Source organism: Dromaius novaehollandiae, chromosome 17 (assembly GCF_036370855.1).
Source record: "Dromaius novaehollandiae isolate bDroNov1 chromosome 17, bDroNov1.hap1, whole genome shotgun sequence".
NCBI lineage: Eukaryota > Metazoa > Chordata > Aves > Casuariiformes > Dromaiidae > Dromaius > Dromaius novaehollandiae.
The window spans coordinates 4736357-4760031 of record NC_088114.1 but is presented as its reverse complement, the minus strand read 5'-3'; the positions used below and the strand labels follow the sequence as shown (position 1 = coordinate 4760031).

The window sequence follows — 23675 nt, the reverse complement described above, 5'->3', positions numbered from 1 at the left end:
GCCACGTCGGGACATTGTTCGTTAGCCGAGGAAGAGGAGGCAGCTTCCGTCCTGCTCCAGCCCTGTCCTTTGTGCCTCCCGCAGCCTCCCTGAAGGCCTCGGCTCCCGAGGCGGCCCACCTGCAGCACCTCCGCCCGGCTGAGAGCCAGCAGCCCCCGTGCCAGCCGCTGCAGTCCAGCCAGAGCATCAAGGGCATGAACCAGCGGGTGGTCACGCTGGCCCAGCACATCAGCGTAAGCAAGCTTGCTCTCTCCTTCCTAGGGCCCCGGGGAGGAGGGTGGAGCCGTATCCAGAGCTGATCTGAACCCTGTCCGGTGGGGAGGGCCAGGAATGATGCTGGAGACCGGAGCACCTCTGGTTTGGTGCACCATGCGTGTTCGGCCCAGGTAGCTGCTGCCAGAACAAGCCTGCCATGAGAGCTGTGGCAGGCAGGAGGCAGGGGTTACATCCCAGCTGGCAGCAAGGACGAACCGGCCTCACCAGAGGGGAAACGCAGCCCGTGCAGAGCATCTCCTCCTGCTTCTGCTGTCTTAGTTGAGTCCTGCAAAGCAGAAAGTGGAAACCAACTCTCTTTCTGACTGGGGGTTTTCTTCTTCTAGGAGGTCATCACCCAGGACTACACACGCCATCACCCTCAGCAGCTGAACTCCCACATCCAGACCCCAGTGTACTCCTTCCCCGGGGTCACGTGCCCCGTGCTGGACCTGCGTCGCACCCCCAGCGAGGCCTATCTCCAGCAGCAGGAGCACGCGGCGGCCTCCAGGATCTCCCCGCAGAGCGAAGGAGGCAAAAGGTGAGGGCAGAGTGTCGAACCGACGCGGGCACGGACAGGGGTTTTGCCAGCCTGCTGTGCAAGCGTGAGCTCCGAGGGAGCAGGGCTGCCAGGGTGAAGAGCCGGACGGTGCCATGGGTTTCCTGGCGCCCAGGTCGGGCAGTGCACAGGGTGGGCTGTCATTTGGCTTTGCTGAATTTATGTCCCCAGCTTGGGTCTCACGTGGAATCACTAGCTTATAACACCCAGAGCATAAAGGTTTCTTCTGATCTTGGCATTTTTGCTCTGTGGTGCCTCTCTTGCCTCCTCCGTTGTCCCAGGGATGCACCCTAGACCCCATTAGAGTCTGTTCATGATCCCCTTCCCCAGCTGTGTGGTGTCCTCGGTCCCTGGCAGGTCACTGTGCGGTGACCTATCAGGTCTCAGACAGTTCCAAAAAAACAAATACAGTGCATTTTCTGTTGATTCAGAATGAATTTTATCTCCATCCTTTTTCAGTGAATCAGAAGCTTGTGAGATATATGCGCTGTGTCAACTATAATTATCCATTTCAGGCACCAGCTTTATTTTTTTTTAAAGTCACTTTCAAATTATGCAAGTAGCATCACAAGAAAAGTCTGACTGCTGTTGTAGTGAATTGGAAATATGGGAGTCTTTCATTGGAAATCCTAGCATGGGGTCTGTCCTCCCACCCTAACTCAGACAGTTCAGTGAGACCCAGATACGCCCAGGAAACAGTGGTGTCTCCAAACCTGCGATTCCATGTCAGTAAATGTGATTATTTTTTCCAGCTCTGCATGGTCCTAGAATTGGCTTTATAACATTAGGGGAGGGAACCCAGCCCTGGCCACCCAGAAAAGAAAAAAATTGAAAAAAGAAACCACAGAAAGAACAAAGACGTAAATTCCCAGAACTCGCCGTGAGGAATTCCTTGCAGACTCGACCCTGGCTGCCTCCCAGGCAGCTGGCTACGTTCAGGCATCAGAGGCCTTGCCAGTGTGGCCCGTGGCTGCGTCAGGCCTCTCCAGGCTGGTCCCAGCGCTGGGCTGGTCCGTGGGCAGCCAGCAAGCCCGTGCACGGCCTTCCTTGGCCAGAACGGCCCCCCAGAGCGCTCCGCATACCCGTGCACCCCCACCACAGAGCCCAGGCAGGCCGGCTCCCGACCCTGCGATGAGGGTGGACGGGTGGTGCATGGATGCTGCCCTCCTGGAGCGCAGCAGCCACCTCCCGTGTGTTAGCCAATGTGATGGAGGATGAAGAGAGACCTTTCCCCAAAGGGTTAATGCCCCAGCCTGCCGAGGGGCCACGTGGCCGCTGGCCGGGGGGCGGCGGCAGTCGGGGTCCCTGCAAACGTGGGAGAGCTCTGCAGAGTCGAGCTCCCATGGGCTGAGCCAGAATGTCCCAGGACTCGTCCCTCCATCTCTCCTGGGTAACTATATTTGGGCCAGTTGCTGGCTGGCCGGCTGCCTGGAAATCTGGGCCGCATCTCGGTTCAGGCCTTCTCTGCACGCCTGTGGTTCAAAAAATGCCCAAGCTGCTCTGTTCCTAAGGCTCGTGTTAAAAGGCGCTGTAAGCCCGCAAGGGTGTGGAAGGTTTGGCTCCTTTCCCCGCTTTACAGAAAGCTATTTTAGTCCTCCCCGCTCCCCCCGCCCCCCGAGCTGCTGTGCAGAGACACAGGATGTTGCAACAAGCCGATCGCATCTCCCCGCCACCGCCCGCAGATCCCCGGAGCAGAGCAAAGCGTCGGCGGGGAGCAGCGGGCCCGACAGCTGTATCGAGCCCGTCTCTCCGCCAGACGGCGTGGGAGACCCGGAGCACGCCAAGAGCGCCACGTACCCGCTGCTGTACCGGGAGGGCGAGCAGCTGGACCAGAGGTAACGCGGAGCGAGGGGCCGGTGGAGGCGGCGTGAGCGCGTTCCCCCCTCCCCGTCCCCACCGTGGGCCACGGGAGGCCCTGCCCCTGCCTTGCCCTACGAAGCGTCCCCGTCGCTGCTCGGCTCTCGGCGCGCTGTCTCCTTTTTATAGCTCCGATAACCCAACAACAGGGGCCAGCTGGCCCTGGAAGGCGCCTCTCCGAGGAGCTGGCCTCCGAGAGCCTCCTCCTAGATGCAGTCTTGTGCCGTTTGCCGCTGCTGTGCAAGCCCATCCTAGCAAATTGCCCATCTCCCAGCGAGACCAGGCACAACGGAGGTGTCCTGACGCTGCTGGTAGATCCCAGCAATCCCAGTGCATCAGCTCCAATCCCTTCCCCCGGAGTGGAGGGTGGCCTGGCCCTTCTTTGGTGCCTTTGGAAACATCTCTCTTTGCAAACTTTCTTTGTGATCGTTTGGCTGAGCAGAAAAGTAGGGAACTGAATTTTAGGTCTGAGAAGGGAATTTAGTTGGGCTCATTCGTTGAAAGGTAGGAACGATTAGGAAAGAAGAATTTTTCTTGCATCCAGAAGTAGTGTTGCCTCCCAGATGGCTCTCCGTTTGTAGGGGTGTTTCCACAGTGTGATACATTAAAAGTAGAGCTGGGGAGAGAAGTTGGAGGTCCCAAACAGTGCAGGAGCCCAAGGGCTGATTTGGAGGAGTTACAGTTAAGGGGCAATTTTGTGAACTGGACATCACAGTGGTTTCTAACAGCCTTTTGCTCTGCAGGATGGGGTCCAAGTCCCCAGGAAATAACACTCAGCCTCCAGCTTTCTTCAGCAAGCTAACTGAGAGCAACTCTGCCATGGTGAAGTCCAAGAAACAGGAGATCATCAAGAAGCTCAGCACGACCAACAAGAATGAGACGGAGTACAGTAAGGACATGTGGGGAGGCGAGTGGGGGGCGCGAGGGGGGCAAGCCTTGAGGACACGTGAAGCAAAGGAGTTTTGGGAATGGGTGCTGCTGTGAGTTAAGGGCTGGGACTCCCACCCAGTTGTCTCCTGGTCGTGGCATGGTTTGCTGGGAAGCAGAAGTACTGGCTGCTTTCTGCGATGAGCCTCCTCGGTCCCGGGGTGCCTGCAGCAGCTGTGAGCATCTGGGGAGGCGACAGGAGGGCTTCCCAGCTGCGTGTCTCCTTGCTCTGGGGCTGTCAGTCCAACCTGTGTGGCAGCACCAGATAACCTCAATAGGAAGGAAATAATGAGCTGAGCATGGAGGAGACTTAAGAGCAATTGATATTTTAATGAATGGCCAGCCAAGCTGAATCCTTCCTCCTTGAGATGCATCTCCCCCCAACATTACTTTAATCCCTACATCAATATTGGTACAGCTCTGTAAAACTAACCAGGCTGGCTTGTATTAGAAATTCAGGCCGTTCATTCATTAACCACTAATAGAGTAGATAGGATCATAATTTAATTTAGCCCAGCATTATACAGTCAATACTAATTCAATTTGAATCCATCTTACAACAGCTGCATCGGATAAGAGGGACCAAGCTGTCTCGTCTCCCGGATGATGTTACCATGAGCCAACTGTATTGTTATGCCCCTTTGGGGACATGCGGCTGAACCCCATGACCTTCCACACTTTCCCTTATCAAGGGAAAATATACAGAAATAGGAAACGGCTCTTATTTTATGAGAATTTCTGTTATTCTAAGGAAAGCGATATCCAAGTCAAACAGCTCAGCTAAGAAGGAAAATATTGATTTAACGTTTCTTCTCCTCCTCACCCTCCCCACTGCCCCAAACTGCTCCCTGGCTATGGGGATTTGAGTCTTCGGAAGCCCTGCAGGCAGGAGAGAGGGTTTAACTTCTCGGAGGTGGTAATGCGAAGGGGCTGGAGGGTAGGAGGGTCAGCACTCAGCATGGAGACACTGCCCAGGGTCTCTGGGGTCTGCTTTCCTGCCCACTCCCACCTGGCAAGAAGTGGTGGCTGTGCTTCCCCAGAAGGCAAAGGCAGTGATTTATGGTCCCAGCATCTGCAGACCCACCACAGTACCTGGGGGACATGGGCTATTGCCAGCCTGGGTGCTGTGGTGGGGACACCAAGATCTTGCCATGGCCAGCATGACAGCTCTGTCCTTACAGCCAGCCTATTCGCGCTGCTCTCTGTACTAAAGAACTTCTTTCTTTTTTTTCCCAGATGTTGGGCAGCCCGGGACAGAGATTTTCAATATGCCAGCGATTACTGGAGCAGGTAACTCTCATGCTATATCTATATCATACTTCATCCCTTACAGACTTCGCAGCTATGGAGGAGACTCAGTAGATTTAAGATTGGGGGTGGGGGGTTGTTTTCTGTGGGTTTTTTTGCAATAAGACTGAGCATACCTGTCGCTGAGAGGCTGAAGGCCTTAAAACCCCAACAGTGACACCAGCAAAAAGCCTGGCAGCAAGGGGTTGGCCAGGTCTGTCTGGGCTGGCAATCTGATACCGAGAGAGGATTAAACTCTAGCTGCGCGGTGCCTTCGGGGTGCATTAGCACCGGTGGCAGGTAAGGTGCACAGGAGGTCCACCCTCGCTGGGAGGAAGAGCTGCAGCAGACGTCGTGCAGAGCAGGACCCTGTGCTACTCTTGGCAGGACCTTGTGGCCACGCGCGTAGGAAGAGGAGACGGCGGCGGATGGGTAGCAGGGCATCAGCAAAGGGGGAACGAGGGTAGGAAACAGGCTTTCCGCCACTGCAGGCTGGATGCAATGCGGGAATCGCTTGTGGGAGCAAGCTCAGGCAACCACAGCATCCCATAGCCTTGAACTGAGAGCGTTTGTGCAAACGGGCGATGGCTGAGAACAGAGGGAAGGTGTTATCTGGGGGACGGAGGGGTGGTTGGGCACAGGGGCACTGGCAATGCACTTAGTCCTCCAGGTACTTAAAGCACAGGTTGACTTTGTTTTCTCAGTAGTTGGGAGAAAAAGAAAGTGCAGCTGGTGGCTGGGTCCCTGCTCCCTTCCAGCCACATCAGTGCAGCTAGTCCCACGCAGAAGAGCTTTCTGGGCAGGATTTGGTCACCCTCTGAGGATACGCAGAGAGGGGGAGTTTCTGGTGCCCTTGGGCTGATGGAGGCTTTAATCCTGAAAGCCTGATCCTGGAGTAAGTGTTGGTGGTGGTATCTGAGCATCTCTGCAGAGCCCCGTGCGGGCTCCAGGCAGCCGTGGCGTGGTTTCGGGCGAGTCTCCCACCCTAACCAGCATCAACCTGCTGGCTAACACGTGGGACACTACCGCAGCCACCAACGAGCTGGGTGCAGCCACCCTGCTCTCAGGGAGCTGGGACAGTCCCCAGAGCCCGGTGGGGACCACGCAGGAGCTCAGCGGGCGGCTTAGGAGCTCCCCGAGGGCCACCGCATCCTCTCCAGCTCTGCTGCTCCCATGGCTGTCAACCCAGCTGGGAAAACAGGAGGGAGAGAGAAGCTGAAGGAGGCAAGGAGGGCTGAAAGCGGCCCCACGGCGCGTGGGGGGCACTGCGGGCTTCCCGGGCGTAGCACAGGCATCAGCCCCAGGCAGGGGGGCAGCGTGGGGGCGGCTGAGCTGCCTCCGGCCCTGGCTGTAGGACAGCAGCACTCCTGCCCACGCCGCTGCCACGTGCCTGCGCGGGCTGCAGACGCGTCCGCGGGGGCTGCTGGCACGTGGGTGCTCTCAGGAGACTCTCGTGCGGGGTTTCCTGCTGCTCCGCGCCCACGTGCAGGAGGAGGTGGCTGCGGGGCCTGGGAGCCCCCCAGGGCAGCGCGGGGGCTCGGCCGAGGCTCCCCGCAGCGCTGCCAACCACCCCTTTCAAGGGGTCGCAGTGGGGCTGAGGTTTGGGCCCCGTGGGGTTTGCATCCATAGCAGCCGGGTCTCCCCCCCCCAAACGTGTTTCCCTTTAGGTGTTGGTGGCTGCTGGAGCCCCGCAGCCCCGTTAGAGTTAGGTGTGGGCAGGAGCAGGACAGTTTGGGGGCTCGAATAAAAGCGCAAGCAGCTGGCGGGGCGCCCTGGTCTCCTCCCGGCTCGGCCGCTGCCGTGCCCGTGGCCTTCAACGCAGGCCGGGAAACGGAGATGGTGGGATGGAGGTTGCCGCTCCCCGGGAGGCCGCGGCAGAGGCGCCCACGGAAACCCAGCAATGCAGCTTTCTCCGACGCCTCTTCATTTAGCGGCATTAACACCCTCTGGCAGCGGGAACGCCTTCAGGCTGCTATTTTTAAGTACGACTAGGAACGGCTGGACTTTCCTATGAGCGAGGGAAAAGCCCCAGGGCCGGGCCAGCTTCTGGCCGCAGCCGCCGTGGGACGCAGGCATCGCCTGGCAGGGCTGTTAGCGTGCAGGGCGCCCCGTGCACGTCCCCTCTGTATGACCCTTCCCTGCCGCTGGTTAAAGATGCTGGGCCAGGAGCCGGGTAGGCATCGGTGCTTGCGGTAGGTGTGGGAGGCCGAGCCGGTGTAAGGTAGCTCGGCAGAGCAAACGCGTTTGGGAGAGGGAGCCAGGAGAGGAGGAGGATGCTGGCCGCGACCCGATGGTCCGTGGCAGCAAAACACAACCGGGGAGACCCAACCTCCCGAGAGCCCGCCCGGGTGAACGCCCGTCCTGCTGCGGCTGAGCGGGGAGCAAAGCCCCCGCGCAGGGAGCTGAGCGTGGAGGGGGAGCCGGGACACGCTGCCTCTTCCCAGGAAGACGAGGGAGCCCGGGAGCCGTCCCCGGGAGCGGAGAGGCGGCGATCCCGGCGAGCCGGGGGCCGCCGCGGCCGGCCCGCTGTTTGCGTGTCTGTATTTTGCCCTTGCTTGTCTCCTGTAACCGCCGCGCTGGGAATGCCGGTCGCGTGGCTGAGCCTCTGGTGCCTGTGCGGCGCTGCACCATAACTGCATGGCTTCTGAGACTGACCCGCGCTCGGACCCAGCACTGCGCTCCGCAGCCCGTCCCTCGCGGCCGAGCCGAGCCGGGCCGGAGGGCGCCAGGAGGGACGAAAGGGCTCTTCCCCCCCGGACAGTGCAGCCCGTCCCGGGCTGCCTGCAATCGCCCCCTCCCCGAGCCAAGGCCAGCCCTGGGCACCTCCTCCCAGACACGTGTTTTTGTGGGGTTTTCACAGTGGCCCCCCCCCCTTCCTTCCCTGTCTCTTCCTCCATGAGAAACTGGCCCAGTCCCCGGATTTTCTGCGCACCTACTTTTAATCCAGGCGCGCATCCCCTCCGCCCCCGCGCCCAACCGGCCCTGCCCGGGGCGGGAAGCCCCCGTCCCGCTGTGCCTCCCTGGGGCTCAGCAAGGACCCTGCCGCCCTCCCTCCATCCCTCCCGGCCTCCCCGAGCCTCCCGCCCCGGGAAACCGTGTCTGCGCGCAGAAATCACGGAGTGAGTCCTGCTCCTTCGCAGCGCCAGCCCTGCCGAGCCCCGGGGCGGGTTGGAGAGGGGAGGCGGAGGGGGGCCAGCCGGCGACGAGTGCGTTGCAGAGCTTTAAAGAACAAGATGACGACGTTTGTTGCTTTGCGAGAATGTGCTGACTGTTTGTTTCTTCCCTTCTCCCTTGTCTCCTTTCTCCCCTTCCCCGTCCCCCCCATCTTTCTTCTCATTTGGCTCCCTCCCACCTCCCATCCCCGTCTTTCCTCCCCTTCCCGTATCTCCCAGGGCTAATCAGTTGTAGAAGCCAGTCGGTCCAAGAGAATTCCAGTACCAACATGGGGTTGGAGGCAATAATTAGGAAAGCCCTAATGGGTAAATATGACGAGCAGTGGGAAGAGCGCTCACCTCTCAGTGCCAATGCTTTTAACTCTCTGAATGCCAGTGCAAGCCTGCCCGCTGCTATGCCCATAACTCCTGCTGATGGACGAAACGAGGACGTGCGCTCCTTGCCAGGTCTGCAGCCCTCTCCACCTTCGCTCTCTCTGTGTTATTAATTCTCAGCCTTGATATTTCCCCTCTCACGGGTGGATTTTTTTTTCCCCCCTTCCGTTTTTGTTCGTTTTGGTTTTCTTCCCCCACCTCCCCCCCGCCCAGCTTCGAGCTTTGTGAATCCGCTGATTAATCCTGGTCTTGTTTGACGTTAATTTAATAGTCTCGGAAGGTGCTGTTGCTTTCTCTAAACCACTGACTGTGCTCCTTTCCCCGTTTGTTGTTTTTAATATCTCCTTTCCTTATCACGTCGAGGAGGTTTATGGGAAAAAACCCAACAAACTAGCCCAAAGCCATAAACTAAAACAGCTCCCCTAAACTGTCCGTAAACCCCCTCCGGCTCCCGGCACAGCTCCGGCGGGCGGCAGCGCGCGGGGGCTGAGTGCCGGCGCGGGGGCCGGAGCCGGGCGCCTTTCCCGAAGGGCAGCTCCAGCGTAGCCGCTGCTCCGGGGGGCAGGAGGCCGCTGCGGGCCGGGAGCCCCGGCGCGGGGCGGGAGCAGGGCTGGCTCCGGGCAGGGGGCTGCCCTGCGCTGGGGGTGTCCGGGCTCGCCGGCGCGGAGGTCCCGTTTCACCCGCTCTGCCGGCCGGGGGCGGCCGGCCGGACCGGGGCTCGGAGCATCCCGGAGGCAGGACGGAGCGATAGGAAAGGGGGCTCGAGGGGGCGGGCGGCGCTCGGGACGTCAGCGCCCGAGGGGCCCGTCGGCGAGCAGGCCCGGCCCGGCGCCCCGGGGGCTGCGGCGGGGCGAGGGGGCCGCTCCTGCACCCCCAGTTAGGCCAGGCAGGGGGGCAGCCAGAGAGGCCCCCGTGGCACGGCTGCGGCGCTAGCTTCTCGCAGAAAAGGCTTTTCTGGCTACCGCATGACCCCACCCGCTGCTTCCACCCGCGCTTCCGCACGCCGGGAGAGAGGCCGCCGCGCGGGGCGGCAGGGTGGGACCAGCGGGGCCGGCCCCGCTCCGAAACCGCCTCCCCGCGTGGGTCGCCCGCCTAGCCGCGGGCCTAAGCGCCGGTTTTGGCTTTAAACCTGTCACAACCCGGCTGAGCGGCGCCGGGGATTTTGCCGCCGGTTGCCGAACGCGGCCCCCGGTCGCGCAGCGAGAGGTGAGGGAAGCGGGGAGCGCGCCGGGGGCTCGGGCGGCCTGCGGCTCCCCGCCGCGCGCAGGGAGGTTGCCACCGGCCGCTAGCGGTTTTTGCAGGCTGTTAAGAGGAGCCTGGCTCGGGGGAGGTTCGGGGGAGGCTCCGGCGGGCCCCTGCGCCACCGGCCCGGCCCCGGTGACGAGCGGCCGCTTCTCTTTGCAGGAGGAGGAGGGAAGCCAAAGATGGCCGCCAGGCCCAACAGCCGCAAGGCCAAGTCTCCGGCGCCGGGCCTGTCCTCCGGGGAGAGGCCGCCGTCCGTCTCCTCCGTGCACTCGGAGGGGGACTGCAACAGGCGGACGCCGCTGACCAACCGCGTCTGGGAGGACAGGCCGTCGTCCGCAGGTACCGGGGGACGGGACGTGGGCGAGGGGATTCGTCCTGCTGTCCCTGGCCACCGCAGCCCCCCATGTGGGAGCCACGCGGGAGTCCCCGGGACGTGCCCTGCTCATGGTGTCCCCACGGAGCTCCAAACCTTGGTGGTGCCCATTGCGATGGTGCCACCACTTCACTTTGCCTCCTTGCTGGCCCCATTGCACCAGCGCGGGATGGCCCCATGGGGACACATGCTGTCCCCACACCGTTCCCAACCCTCGTGAGTGGGCTCGAGGGGTTGAGGGGGCTGCTGGGGTGGTGGGTCACCCGTCAACGTTAACTCTTTCTGCTTTCGCCTCCCCGCGCAGGTTCGACGCCGTTCCCCTACAACCCGCTGACCATGAGGCTCCCCAGCGGGGTGGTGACGGCGGCGCCCGCCGCGTCCCTGCCGCCGGGCGCCGCCGGCAGCCAGCACCACGCCTGGGACGAGGAGCCCAAGCCCCTGCTCTGCTCCCAGTACGAGACGCTTTCGGACAGCGAGTGAGGCGGCGAGGGGCGCAGACGGCGAGCGAGCGACGGCGCGGGCGCGAGCTGCCCGGGCGGACCCGGACCACGCCGGCCCCGGCCCCGGCCGTGCGGCTCTCACGAGCAGCCACGCGGGAGCAGAGCTTCATTTTTTTTCCCCCTCTTTTTTTTTTTTTTTTCCTTCCCCCCTTCCCAACCCACCAACTTGGGGGGGAAAGGCTGTTTGGTTTTTGTTTTTTTTTTTTTTTCCTCTCTCAACATCTGGAAATTTCTGACTCCTCTTCAGTCTAAAAAAAAAAAAGCCTTAACGAGATAAAAATCGCGGGAAGCCACCGTGGATGCTGGCGCCGACCCCCGTGCTCGAGAGCGACTGCGCTGCCACCGGCGCAGGGACCGGGGCGGGAGGGAGAGGCCCCGGCTCCCCGGGACGCGGCCGGGGCTGCGGTTTGGGTCTCGGAGGGAGCGAGCGATGAGGAGCCCCCGGCATGAGCACGGGGGCCAGGGGTGCACGCGTGTCCCGGGGATGGACAGACGGATGGACGGACGCCCCGGCAGCGCGCCCGCGTTGCCCGCTCCCGAGCGCTCGGTTAGGGGCTCCGGGGTGTCCAGCGCATCCCGGTTGTGCCGCAGGGATGCAAAACCTTGAGGGGGGGAAAAAAAAAGGAATTTGAAAACATTTAACGAGAGAAATAGGATCAAAAGCCCCAGTTTGGGTTCTCCCGGCTGACATGAGTGGTGGTGGCCCGCCGGACCTGCCGCGCGAGCTCTCCGAGCCCGGGGTGGTCTCGACACGTGCTAAAGGTGGCTGGGAAGAAGGGGCAGGGGAGGGAGGCGGACATCCATTTCTAAGAAAAAATAATAATAATAATAGTCCCTTCAGCGAGAGAAATACTGGGCTCAAATGGGAGCGGAGCGCGATCCCCGCGGGGGCCGGCGCTCTGCGGATGAAGGGACTCGGTTGCTTTAAGTGCATTGTTTTCTGAATGGTGAGAAAAGGCAATTGTAAATTGTATTGGTCTACAGGGTATATTTTTGATACCTTCAGTGAATTATGTCAATATTTTACGCAAGGAAGGACTTAAAGAAAACACAGTGTTACATGCTGTAAAAGAGGTTCTGTTCTTACACGCGGGCTTTGATGCGTTTGTCCATTGTATGGAAATGTTTAGGAAAAAAAAAAAAGGCAACATTGATCCATCAAAGTCACCTGTAAGTCAGGAGAATGTATGAACTTAGTTTAAAAAAAAGAAAAAAATATCTTGCCGTGGTCGCAGGGCCCCCTCGTTACACGTACCGGAGTCGGCGGGGAGCGTGTGCTGGTTGCAGACACTCGTCCTCCCGAGCGCCCTGCCGAGCTCGCCGGGGCAGGGGCAGCGCGGGGCAGGGCACGAGGCCGGGGAGTTCACAGGAAACGTTGGAAAAAAGAAAAAAAAAAGTTTTTATTGTATTTTTGTGATACACATGAATGCTCTACTTTACATTATTTTTTTTTCATTCCATGATGTTGGATCATATCTGCAGTTACATGGTTAAAGAACAAAATATTAGACTTTTTTTCATTCACTTCTGCTTTCTCGCTCTGGGGGGAAAAAAATGGCAAAAAAAAAAAAAAAACACCCAAAATGTATTAAATGCTTTGCATTCTGTACGCTAGAGGAAAAAAAAAGGCCACGGCACAGACTTTCTGCCTCTTCGGCTGCTGGGCGGACGAGCCGGCCAGCGCAGCGGTCCAGGAGCGCCTGGGGCGAGGAGAGTGGCAAAGCGAGGCGGGCGCTGCCCCGTCCTCGGCGGTGATTTCTTTTCCCCCTGCCATGTTCCAAGGTTGATTCTGATTTCGAAGCAAGAGAATGGTGGTGTTTGTTGTTTGTTTGGGGTTTGTTTTTTTGTTGTTTTTTTTCTGTTTTTTACAATGTACAGGTTTTTAATGTTCATCAATGTTTGTCTTTTCTGTTGTGCTTTTTTTTTTTTAAAGAAAAAAAAAACGAGAAAATGCACAAGCGATGTTGGAAGTCTTTCAGTTCCCAGGTTATTGCTGCTGGTGTCTCTGTGGCTCTGCACCGTAAAGCTAACAGAGCTGACGTTTGGGTGTAACGCTATTAAAGTGCTACAGATTCTGCCTTGAAAAGCCCAAATTCCACCCATCTTCTAAGTCACCTTCAAAGCTAACCCTTTCAGGGAAAAAAAAAAAAAAAAAAAAAAAAAACGCAGAGCAAAGAATAAAGCTACCACTTGGCACAGTAGCAATACTGTGTGCTGCTTCGGTGTCTTGAAAAGATGTCAAGAAAGAGGTAGTTTTCTAATGAAAAGCTGCAGTTTTATGGAAATAGTTGCTGGAAAGCCAGACCCTCTTGCGACGGGCTCTGTACGAAGCAGCAAAATAAGCTGGGTTTGCAATGCGGGAAGAAGGCGCGAAGCGGCTGGGCGAGGTCCCCGGCGCTTGCGGCCCCCGGCTTTGGCGGCTGCCCCGGCGGCGGTGCCCCCCTCGTCTCGGCTCCAGGATGGCCGCACTCGGGCCCTGTGGGACGCGGGGGTCCCTCCGGAGAGCAGGCGGGGTCCACGTGTGCCGGCTCTGCGTGCTGGGCTCCATCCTCGCGCCGCGGAGGGGCTGCTCCGCGTTAAAGGTCGCGGCGTCCCGGGAGCCCTCTGCTCCCGCAGTGCCCTGCTCGCGGGACGCGGCCGGGCCCCAGGCGTTGCAGCTGGCAGGAGGGGAGCTTGGCGGACCTCAAGGGCTCAGCATGGCATCTCCTTTCTGTTCCCCTTTGGTCTTTCACCTCTGGTGCGTGCAGAGCAAGTAGCTGCAGGTTGCCCATGGCTGGCCAAGGGCTTGTGAAGAGTCCTGGGTTGCTCAAAGCCGTGCAACTACCCAACCAGGGCTTCTCGGCAAAGATGTTGTGTTTGAGAGGAAGTCTGTAGGTGTTGGCAAGGTTGCGTTAGGCCTTTTGGGTTTTGTGGCTCGGTGCTCATCTCGGATGGCTGGATGGACAGCTCTTACTGGCATCTTCTGGGAGCCACTGTGTTTGCAGGAGGGGCGGGATGCTGCCGTTGCGGGGCTACAGCAGACTTGGGCTCTTCTGGTCACGGCTTTCAGGTTTATCCAACGTGGGATCCACTCCAGCGGGATCCCACACTTGGAAAAGCCCTCCATGGGGAAGCTCTCGTCATTGCCCTGGGCTGGCCCCTTAACCGCGCTTCTCAGCTCTTTCCATCTTGCTGCACCTCCATCCGCTGACCTCCAGCCTTCCTGCCCCAACGCGCGCCCCGGCCAAGCCCAGGTCCTCCCACGGCCACGTGTCCCATGTGCAGGGCAGTGCGGGCCCTCGGCTGCCGGAGCACCGTGCTGGTGGGAGCCGCTGCCCGTACCCAGCGCCGTGTCTCGGCACGCTTATCCCCGCGTCGCATCCCTTGTGCAGGGCCACCCCGGGACCGAGCCGGCCCCGCGCGCCCTCCTTCATCGCGGTTTCCACCATGCGCCCTGGTGCTGCCAGCTATGACTTTTACTGAGCGTGCAAATGGAAAGGAGAAAAAGAAAAGGGGGGGGGGGGGTGTCACATTAAATGCGATAAACCCCAAGTTCAAAGTTACCATTCCCCACGTCCTAATTTGTACAAACCAACAAGCAAGCAAAAGATTATTGGACGATTTATCATTTGAACTGTGCAAGGGGGGAAAAAAATCTATCTTTTGTACAACCAAACTGTGCATAGCTGTTTTGAAGTGAGTTGTATGATAGACCGGGCTGTATATAGATCCACGAGTTGTAAATATTTACGCAGCTTGCTATAAAGGGTTGGTTTTCTTCTACTGAAGGTGGAGGTTTTGTTCACTGTTATTTTGCTCAGCGTTCCCACTAGCGAGCCGTGTGGGTAGCAGTGTCTGCACACTGCCTTACTGTTTAAATAATAAAAAAAAAAAAAAAGCAAGCAAACAAACAAACAAAAAGCTTATTTGCCAGCAAAACACAGCGCTCTCCTGCTTCTTTGTGTGTTTAAACCCAGGACCAGCGAGGCGCTCGCAGGGCAGGCGCGCTTCGGCGGCTGCGGGCCGGCGGCGGTGCCTCGCACGGGCCAGGAGCGCCGGGGAGCTGTGCGGGGCCCGCGAAACCCCGCGCGGGTGCAAGGGCTGCAAGCACACGCCAAAGTGCCCATGCCAAAGCGTCCAGCGAATGCAAAATGGGGGCACGAGCCCGTGTTGCCACCTCGTGCTTGGATCTTTGCTCGTCAATCAGAGCCGCTGGGGCGATGCTGCAGAGCGGGCGATGCTGCCAAAGAGGCGATGCTGCAGAGCGGGCGATGCTGCCTCCTCTCCCCCTGCCCCAAATTCCCTTTTGCTTCTAAAAGGTGATGAAATGCTCAGCCCGTGCCAGCTCGCTCGGTCTGGAGGCGGTGGCCCGGCCTGCGCTGCGTTTCCCGCGGCCGTGCGAAGCGGCGCAGTGCAGCATGGTGAGCTGCATCCCCGCACGCCGGGGCCCTTGGGGTGGGGGGCAGGGATGTCCCTGGCGAAATGGGCTGAGAGAGGGTGGAAAAGGCCCTTTTGGGTCCACCGTCCGGCCGCCCCGCATGGCCTCCCCCATGGGCACATGCCCCCTGCACCCGCGGCAGGATGAGTGCCGACGCGGGCCTGGCCTTGCTGCCAGGCTCGTCTAGGTGGCCGTGTCCGCTCGACCACGAGCCCCGTCGCCCAGTGCCACCCCAACGCCGGGCTCGGCCCAGCCCTGGCCCCCGCTGCCTCAGTTTCCCCCACGCGCGGTGCCGGGAGCTGCCCGGCAGCGGTACGGCTGCGCTGGCACACGCGAGGCTCCAGGCAGGGGTTGCTCAGGGCTGTGGCCTCAGCTGCACTTTTGGGAAACCTAAATTGCATTTAGCTTGTGCTCTATTTTTTTTTCCAGTCTTGTCTGTGCTCCCTCTTCCCCGCAGCTCCCCAGAAGCCCCCCAGGCCCTCGCTCCTCCTGGCAGCGCTGGAAGCATCCCGCCGCCAGGCACGGATGGCCGGAGGCATCTTCCCGCTGCCCCGCGCCCTGCTGCCAAGGCCGTTTTTGTTGGCTTTCGGAAGGGGAAACGGGAAACCCTTTGAACCCTCCCAAACCGGCCTCCCAGAGCAACTTGGGTGCTTTGTCCAGGCCCAGGGAGCTGGAGGGGGCCGTGGTGGTACGGGAAGGCCACCGTCCCCACCAGGACCCTGTGGGGCCACGCGCCCCGTGGCCAAATGCCCCCAAACAAGAGGCCTTCAGATATCTCCGACCTGGCCAGCTCCGGGCGACAGTGATCCCTGGCTGACGCAGGCTAAGGACACCCCGGTCGCCTCCCTCTTGGGGTAGCAGCTGATCTTTCAGGGAAAGGAAAAAGAAGTTCAACCATGGCTGGAAAAAATAGATGTTCTGGTGATGGATAATCTCACAGCTCACAAGCCCTCTAGGAAATTATTTGGGAGCTTGATTAGCTGCTTCCTAATTAGCACCCAACACCCAACACCTGCTATCTATTTGCTAGCCTGATTTGCTTTACCTGTGAGGCCCATCCCAGGGTTTGGGCTGACTTTTGCTGGGGCCAGAAGTCCTCAGGAGTCAAGTCCTCCTCCCTGTGCCCATGATGGTGGTCCTCAGCTCACCCAGCGAGGAGCTGATGCCGGGGGGTCCCTCCCTGGAGGTCCGGCTGGAGGAGCTCCCGCGGGGCTGAGGTGGGCACGTGAGGTGGTTTGGGGCCGTGCAGAGCCCCTGGGTTTGTTTTGCTCTCTCAAGGGCGGCACCATGAGAGCAGGGGGCTCGTCTGCGTTGCATTGGGTACGCGTGTGCAAGGCCTTGGAGGAGATCTGATTTTGCAGGGCAAGCAATGAGTAGGTAGAGCAGGCTTCCCACCGAGGCGCTGGAGCTGAGCGGTATGAATATGTTTAAGAACAAATTGGACGCCTACACGGAATTTAATCCATTAAAGGGATATGAGTTGGTTTTTGCACCTGGGGGCCTTCAGCTCCTTTTCCTGAGGCTCAGAAACAGATTTTACAAAGCTCAGGTTTGCCTCCCGAGAGCAGCAATGAACGTTTTTACTTTCCTCTGCCTTGTGCAGTTACGAAGTTTCAGATGTTTAAAAAAAACAACGCAGCGAGGGTGTCGTTTGGGCTGGCTCCCCATCTGGGGTTGTTTCTGATCCTGCATGTCTTGGTGGGCATGTGCGTGTCCAAACGGCTCCTGCCTCTGCGCTGGGTAAGGATCATTCTTGGTCCCCTCGGTGGATCACCAAGACGACGTCCGAAACCCATCCGCATGGAGACCTGCGTGGACCGGACCTGCCTCCACCAGAGCCGACCACGCTCCTGCAACGACTGGGTCCCACGTGGATCATATACAAGGTGGATATCTGCTAGGTCTTAAAGATTAGTTTAAAGATCCCTGAGGCAAATAAAAGTGTTTTTGTTGAAATCCTTCTTGGAAAGGGCTGCAGCTCTGAAGGCAATTAGGATAAGTTAATAAATAGCACAAACAGAAGCCAAGCTATTCAGCCTCACCAGCGTCAGGATTTAAACGATGATGAGGTCTGACAGCAATAGCTGTAGTCAATAATTCACGTTGATGCTGAAGAAACAGAAGGTGGGAAAACTCTAAATTCGAGGCCAACACTTATGATTTAATGATGGAAAACTTTAGGCCTACTTGAAAAGCTCTTACATAAGGAGTTGAAAATGAAATGGGACAAAAGCAGATGGCTTCTAAAAGCAGTAATAAAAAAGTGATAGAAATCCAGACTCGCTCAGATGGAGAGCTGGTGGCAGAAGGGGTTTTCTGAAGGGGAAAGGGAGGAGAAAAGATCATCCCTGTTCCCTTTGCCCTGGACAGGGAGCGTGAGGAGAAGTATGTGAGCAATCCGGCTGGGCTCGCAGTGAGGAATTAGTGTTTAATTAGGATTATGGGGATATTTTTTCATTTGGAAAGAATTAAAGCAAAAGGAGGAAGCCGCTTAGCTAGGCCAGGCGGGGCTGGGAGGACAGGGAGGCGGCAGAGCGGGACCAAGGTGATCCTTGCTGCAAGCGCCAGGTCTTCGTGCTCGGAGCCCCGGGGCCCCCTCTGCGCCCTGCTCCCAGGGCAGCCGGGCTCGGCCGGCCGGCGGCTCCCCGATGCCTTTGGCCAGGAAAAGCCGGTAACTGCTCCCAGGACCCTCACAGCAGGGAGCATTTTATACCCTCCTGACAATTGCAATCGAAATAGTCATCCATCAGTTCTTGCGATTTACCATGAAATTATATATGCTCTCCGATAATGGTGCGGAGGGCTAAAGAGCGGTTTTGGCAGCAGATGAGATGTTCTGGACTGGCAAGTGACTTAGAGGGAAAATATAGCAGCTTTTGAAGCCGGGCCTGGCTGTTATCGGTGCTGGGAGGGGGCTGGCAGAGGCCCGGGGGGTCGCGCTGGCTGGTCTCCGCTTTGCCAAGAGGGCTGGGGAAGAGCTGCGCGAGGAAGGAGTCTGGGAAAGGCGTCACTGCGTGTGTGTGTGTGTGTGTGTGTGTGTGTGTGTGTGTGTGTGTGTGTGTGTGTGTGTGTGTGTGTGTGTGTGTGTGTGTGTGTGTGCGTAACAGCTGAGCTAATTGTCAGGTTTATTTACCCTCTCATTTTTGGCCTCCTGTAATTACCGACATGCATATTTGTCAGGACTCCAGGCAGCCGAGCGGTCATAAATCACACACCACCGACTGGAAGTTGGAACGGTCGGTGGTGTCTGAAGCGACCTGAGATTGATGTTAATTTTAGTGAAACGAAACCGCCGTCAGCCCTGCGGAGGGGCCGGTGGGCTGGTTAAACAGAAAGCAAAAATAAAACAAAACCCTGCTTTGCAGAAATGCTCCTGAACTCAATTCCAGGGGTGCCGGAGTCTCCAGCGTGGCCTGCGAGTCGCGGCTGCTGCCGTCCAGCAGCTGGAAGGAGGGGAAAAAGACATTAAAAGAAGGTCTGCGCTGAGATGGAGAGGAGAGCACCGCTCACGTGCAGGCTGGAGTCGGTGTTTTTGAAGCCTCCAGTTTGTTTGCTGTCTTCGGGAACACGCGAATGACTCCAGCCGCAAACGCGTTGAACGCGGCGACGGTGGACTCCAGCTGGAGACCGCGCTGCTTTGAAGTTGGACGCGGTTTTAAGCTCTGCAGGGTACTTTCACTTAGAAAAAACAGCAGTTACCAGCAAAGACTGATCTTTGTCCAGAATTTTTTGCTGCCCCCCCCCCCCACACACACACACACTTCTTTTCATATTTATTAATTTGCCGTTTCTTTGATGACTAGATACACGTCCAGCTCTGAGATAACTGCGCTACGGTGTTTGCTGAGGAGCTGCCGGAGGGTGGGAAACACCGATCTCGCCGGCTGCAAGGCAGAGCCACGCCAGTGCTGCCGTGGTTCAAGCTGGTCGTTATTACTTGCCGTGGCAACCCCAGATGCTCCTGAGGAGGAGGAGGAGAGCCCTGAAGGAAGCGAAGGCCCGGGGGGATTTGGTATGTGGCTGTTTGCAGGAGGTTTCTGCCCCGCGTGGGCAGCCCCAGCAGAGCCAGCCGAAATCAGCTGCCCCGCTCGCTGTCGCGTTTGCGGAAAGCGTTTTCACCCAGCGCCGTGGCCCCGTTCAGCTTCACGCAAGACTTTTCTGCCGGGCAGAGCCGAGAGCGCGCCGCAGCGCAGAGCTGTCTGTGCAGACGTGGAGCCTCGGCGGCTCTGCGGAGAGGCCGGCGGCTTTGCCCGAGCAGCCAGCGCGCGGCCGGGCCGGCACCGGGCAGGGGAGGCTGCGGCAGGTGAAATTGGGCTTCCAGCCAGAGCCAAAAGTGACCAAAGTGAGGTGGAATCTGGCACCACATGCTGCAATTCCTGAAGGTAAAAGAGATTTAAGAGGTTTTAGAGGCACCGATGCTTTTGGAATGAGGGAGAATAAATTAGGAGCAATAAGGTTTGTGCGCTTGGTTCCTCTGAGGGCCAGTTCTGCCAAGACTTTCCTGGTGCTTGCCGTTGCCCCGGGGCATGGGCTGGCTCCAGGGAGACTGGGGACAGGCACCACGTCAAGTGTGTGAGACGGGCACCGATGCCTGCAAGCAGCAGCACCTTCGTGGGCGGCTGCTGCTGCTGCCTCTCTGTGCCCTCAGCTGAGGAGATGGCGCGATGGGAAGGAGACGGTTCACAAAGAGCAAAAAGCAGAGCGAAGACATCCAAAAGGTACTTTCAAAGATGTTCCTCAAACGCTGCTAAGAGCAGCTGTCACCGGGCTAAAGCGTGATGGGCCCTGAACCAGCCCTGGTGGCACGTGGCCTCTGGAGAGGCATGGCCTCCCCCGATTTCAGTGCTCATTTGCAGGAGGCCAGACTGTAAATGCACAATCCTCACCCAGCTCCGCCGAGATCCAGGAGCGTGTCCTGCTCCTGTCTCGTTCTCTGCTCGTCGTGGACAGCAAAGCAGCTGCTGGAGGCCAGCCCCAAGCCTGTGCCTGCAGACGGGCGCCAAGGACAGGTCTGGATCCGCACTCGAGTTGGGCCAAATCGGAGCTTTTCCCACGGGAAATGTTAATCCTGAGCTTTGGGTTAGAGCCATCTCTGGACTTAATGTTTTTGGAATGGAGAAGGAGTGCCAGTCTGTGGAAGGAAAGAGCAAATCTTTGCACCCAGTCTCTATACCCAGGTGAGACATTGCAAGCATTTCGAGTGGTGCTGGCTCCGTAGAAGTGAAACCCACCTAACTCACCGCACTGGACCCATTCTCAAGCTACCAGGACAAATTCAGCGCCGTGGGTCACCGGGGCGTCTCGCTCCCATGCAGAACAAGAAAGAGCCCTGCGCCGGAGCTGCCTTCTCCGGCCACCGGTGCAGGAGAAACCAACTAGCAGAGGTTGCTCTTGGGTCTTTCCGTGGGGGAGGGCAGCCTTTTCATTAGGTCCAGATGTTCCTTCTGCCCCGGGCCGTGCTGGACGTGAAGCGAAGTGTGTTAATGTTGGCTGGGAGCGCCTCGCTGGAAACGGGCTCCGAGGAAGCGAGGTTTCTCCCGCGCCCCGTTTTCGGGGGCTCCTGGGGAGACGGGACAGCCAGGGACTCGGGCAGACTGAGCGGGGAGCCCGCGGCTTGGCGAAGGGGCTGCCCTGCTGCCGAGGAGCCCCATTCCCTTCGGCCTCCAAAAATTCCCTTCAGCCTCCAAAAATACCCCCGTCGCCCTCCCGCCGGCACCTACGGCTCGGACCAGCCACCCGCTCCTCCGGGTCCCCTTGGCAGCCGGCTCCCCTTGCATGGCCCACGGCTGCTTTCCGTCGGGGCCGCCGCACGCGGGGGCTGGCAGCACTTGCTTCCCCACCCCGGCACTGCCGTTCCCTCCTGCACCCCTTTCCCACTGGGTTTCGTCTCGGGATGTGGCGCGGGGCTCGCTGGAGGTGGAGGGAGCTGCGCGAGGGGCAAGGCTGCTCTCCAGATGTTATTTTTCACCATTAAGCAGTGTTTAAAAATATATGTGATTTCCCCCCCCCCCCCCTTCTTTCCGAGTGCATGGAGAGGAGGGCCCTTCGGGGGGGTTAGGCGGTGGTGGGGGCACTGCACGGGGAACGGCCGTCCCGGCCTCCAAAACGACGCGTTTGCAGAAAGTGCTGAGCTCGGCGCTTTGTGGGCCGCCTGCGCCAGCCCGCAGCACCGGGAGCGCAGCGGGCCGGGCCGGAACGGGTCCCGCGTGCCGGCGCCAAGCCCGGCGGCTCGTTAACCACGCACGGCTGTGCCTCGCGCAGGGGCCGGCGCTGCCAGAGCCTTTACGGGCCCTGGCGGACTCGCAAAGGGCCCAGGCTGCGAGGTTCAAGGGCAGAGCCCGAGGCAGAGCAGCTCGGTGGTTAGCGAAGCCCCCCCGGAGCCTCGAGTGCGGCTCAGACGTGTCCTAATTGACCCTGCGTTTGCTTGGATTTGCTCTCAGGCTCAGGCTGGAGCCAGAGAGGTGCAGATGCTTAACTCCTCTCTAGCTCACAGCTGGGGAACCATGTGGCCCTGGGCCCCACCTCCTCCGGTTCGGTCCATATTCCAGGGGGAAGCCCAGCATGTTCAACCAGCCAAGGGTGCACTAAGAGGCCTGGGCTGCTGCTGTCCCGTAAAGCATCGCTGGACGCCGGAAGCGAAGCTAAAATCCCGATCACATCTTGGCTCTGCAAGCTCAAGGCCATCTCAGTTGGTCAAACCAGGTCGGTAGGTCCTTAGCACCGTTGCCATTGCTGCCAAGGTCGAGGAACCCACCCAACGGGCACGTTGATGCTCATGCTTAAGCACGCGCTCGCACTCCCTGTGCTGCTCCAAGCACTCCGCAGATGCCTTGACCTTGGGACAGTCGGATCCCCAGGGAAAGCATCCCACTGTGCTCAACCGCCCGGCCGAACTGGAGCCCTCGGGGGACAGCGATGCCCATTCGTAAAACTCCCTCCTCCGCGCCGGGCGGCTGAGCTGTGTTTTCAGAACAGTTGAAACGAATGTCCTGGAAGTGCAGGTGCTAAAATAAGTCTGTCGGAAGCAAGGCAAAAACCCATCTGTGAGTGGAAGAGGTCAGAGAAGAATACAAAGGCTTTTATTTCCTGAGGCATTTGTCAGTAAGACAAATGTGTTTTCTTAAATTTGCTGCATTTTCCTCTCTGGCCTCCCACGCAAAAGCCAAATGGACTTTCACTAGCAGAAGGCAGGGTGCTGGCTTGTGTCCTTTGTAATCCAGTGCTCACGGACTCAGACACGGCATCAGTCGGATCACTGTTTATTATCAGTAAGTGGGGCATATTTAAAGGAAACGGGCAGTTTTCAACACTACATCCATAACTAGTTTATTGCTGGCGTGTTCCTCCCTTGCCCTTTTTATTTATGTTGAAAATGATAAATGAGGGATTGATGGTTCTTGCTGGTTTATGAATAATCAGGTTATTTCACTGTAAAGCCCCAAGGGAGGGTAATGTTTCTACAATCCTCCATCAAAGAGAATGCAGTTTGCTCTGTGTGTGTGTTGTTCATTCCTACCCCTGCACTTGGGTGTTGTTGCACCCTCCCTCCCGTGCAAGCATGCATTTCTACGTGCGCTATCCCGGCACGGCCTCGTGTAACCGTGGGTCCCCTCGGCATCCTCGTGCCGCAGAGCCTGCAGTGCAGGTTGCTCTCGGACGCAGAGGCGATGGGCATCCCGTGTGGCGAGGGCTGAGTTGGGAAGCGGGCGCCGGGGCTCTGGGCTGAAGGCGTTCATAGCGGAGGGCCCCCGACTGCAGCAGTCAGCTTGGGAGAAGCGCTGATCCCATTTGTGTTTCAAGGAGCTGCAAATAGCTGCTGGGGCTGAGGATCTGCTTGCGAGACAGGAAGAGCCCCAGGGAGAGGGTCTGAATGTTTGTGTATATAGAAATGCCTAATCACCGGGCTCAGAACAGAGTCAGGAAGGGAATCTGGAGGTGGTTAACTGGAGAGCAGGATATTTTTATGCGAGAAATGTGTTGTCCGCCTGTCTGTGTGCAGGGTGGGAAGGATGCAGTGAGAATCAAAGGCTTGGCAGGATGAGCCTTTTCATCCTCGTAGATGTGACCTCCCCGCCAGTCTTGCACACAGAGGCGTAGAGCCGTCTGGATCCGGTATCACTGTTAGAAGCAGAAAATAGAGTTCATAAAACTCCCTCATTACACCCCAAAAAGCATTTCCAGGATCTTCTATTCTATTCAAGACCAAATCATTCCTGCATTCATTTTGCCCTCCGTGGCTGGGCACGTTGCCGGGTGAAGGGGACTCGGTGCTTTGGCAGAAGTTGTGCATGCCCAGGGCAGGTCCTTGCCCCCTTTGTGTGTAACTAGGAGCTGAACCTGAAGCTGCTGGCGAGCAGGGCTGCAGCCAAACCAGACTAGCAGCTCTCCGCCGACGCTGTGGCGTGGCCGGCTCAGCCGCTAGCTTTGGGCAGAGCCGGGGGTGGTTAGTGTGCCAGCAAGCCTGTGTGGCCAAGCCATGGTTTTCTGGGCCACAGGGTAACCACAGGGGCTGCGTCTGCGGTAGGAGTCCTCCCCAAAGCAACGAGCTGAAAATCAGTGCTAGATAACTCTGCTCCTGGCTGGGCACACGCTGCAAAGGATGCAGTTGGGATGCCCTCAGTGAGGGAAGCCGCCTTCCCACTGCTGGACCTGGCCCCACAGCCACCCTGAGGACTCCTGGGTCTGAGCGGCGCGGGCTCAGATGCTCCCT

General features: G+C 58.7%; 1 protein-coding gene across 12 annotated transcripts in view; it reads left to right on the top strand.

Annotated features, from left to right (window-relative positions):
- NCOR2 (nuclear receptor corepressor 2) overlaps positions 1–14315 on the top strand; it is a 272197-nt gene extending 257882 nt beyond the window's left edge. For 10 of the 12 annotated variants that reach the window (XM_064522029.1, XM_064522028.1, XM_064522027.1 and 7 more), the window contains 8 exons: positions 85–233; positions 600–793; positions 2494–2646; positions 3412–3557; positions 4832–4885; positions 8275–8502; positions 9835–10014; positions 10353–14315. In XM_064522029.1, the coding sequence (XP_064378099.1) occupies positions 85–233; positions 600–793; positions 2494–2646; positions 3412–3557; positions 4832–4885; positions 8275–8502; positions 9835–10014; positions 10353–10528 (1280 nt within the window). In that variant the 3' untranslated portion in view covers positions 10529–14315. The remainder of the gene's footprint in view (positions 1–84; positions 234–599; positions 794–2493; positions 2647–3411; positions 3558–4831; positions 4886–8274; positions 8503–9834; positions 10015–10352) is intronic. The other 2 variants (XM_064522031.1, XM_064522032.1) reach the window with 2 other exon arrangements.
- Positions 14316–23675: the final 9360 nt, after the last annotated feature.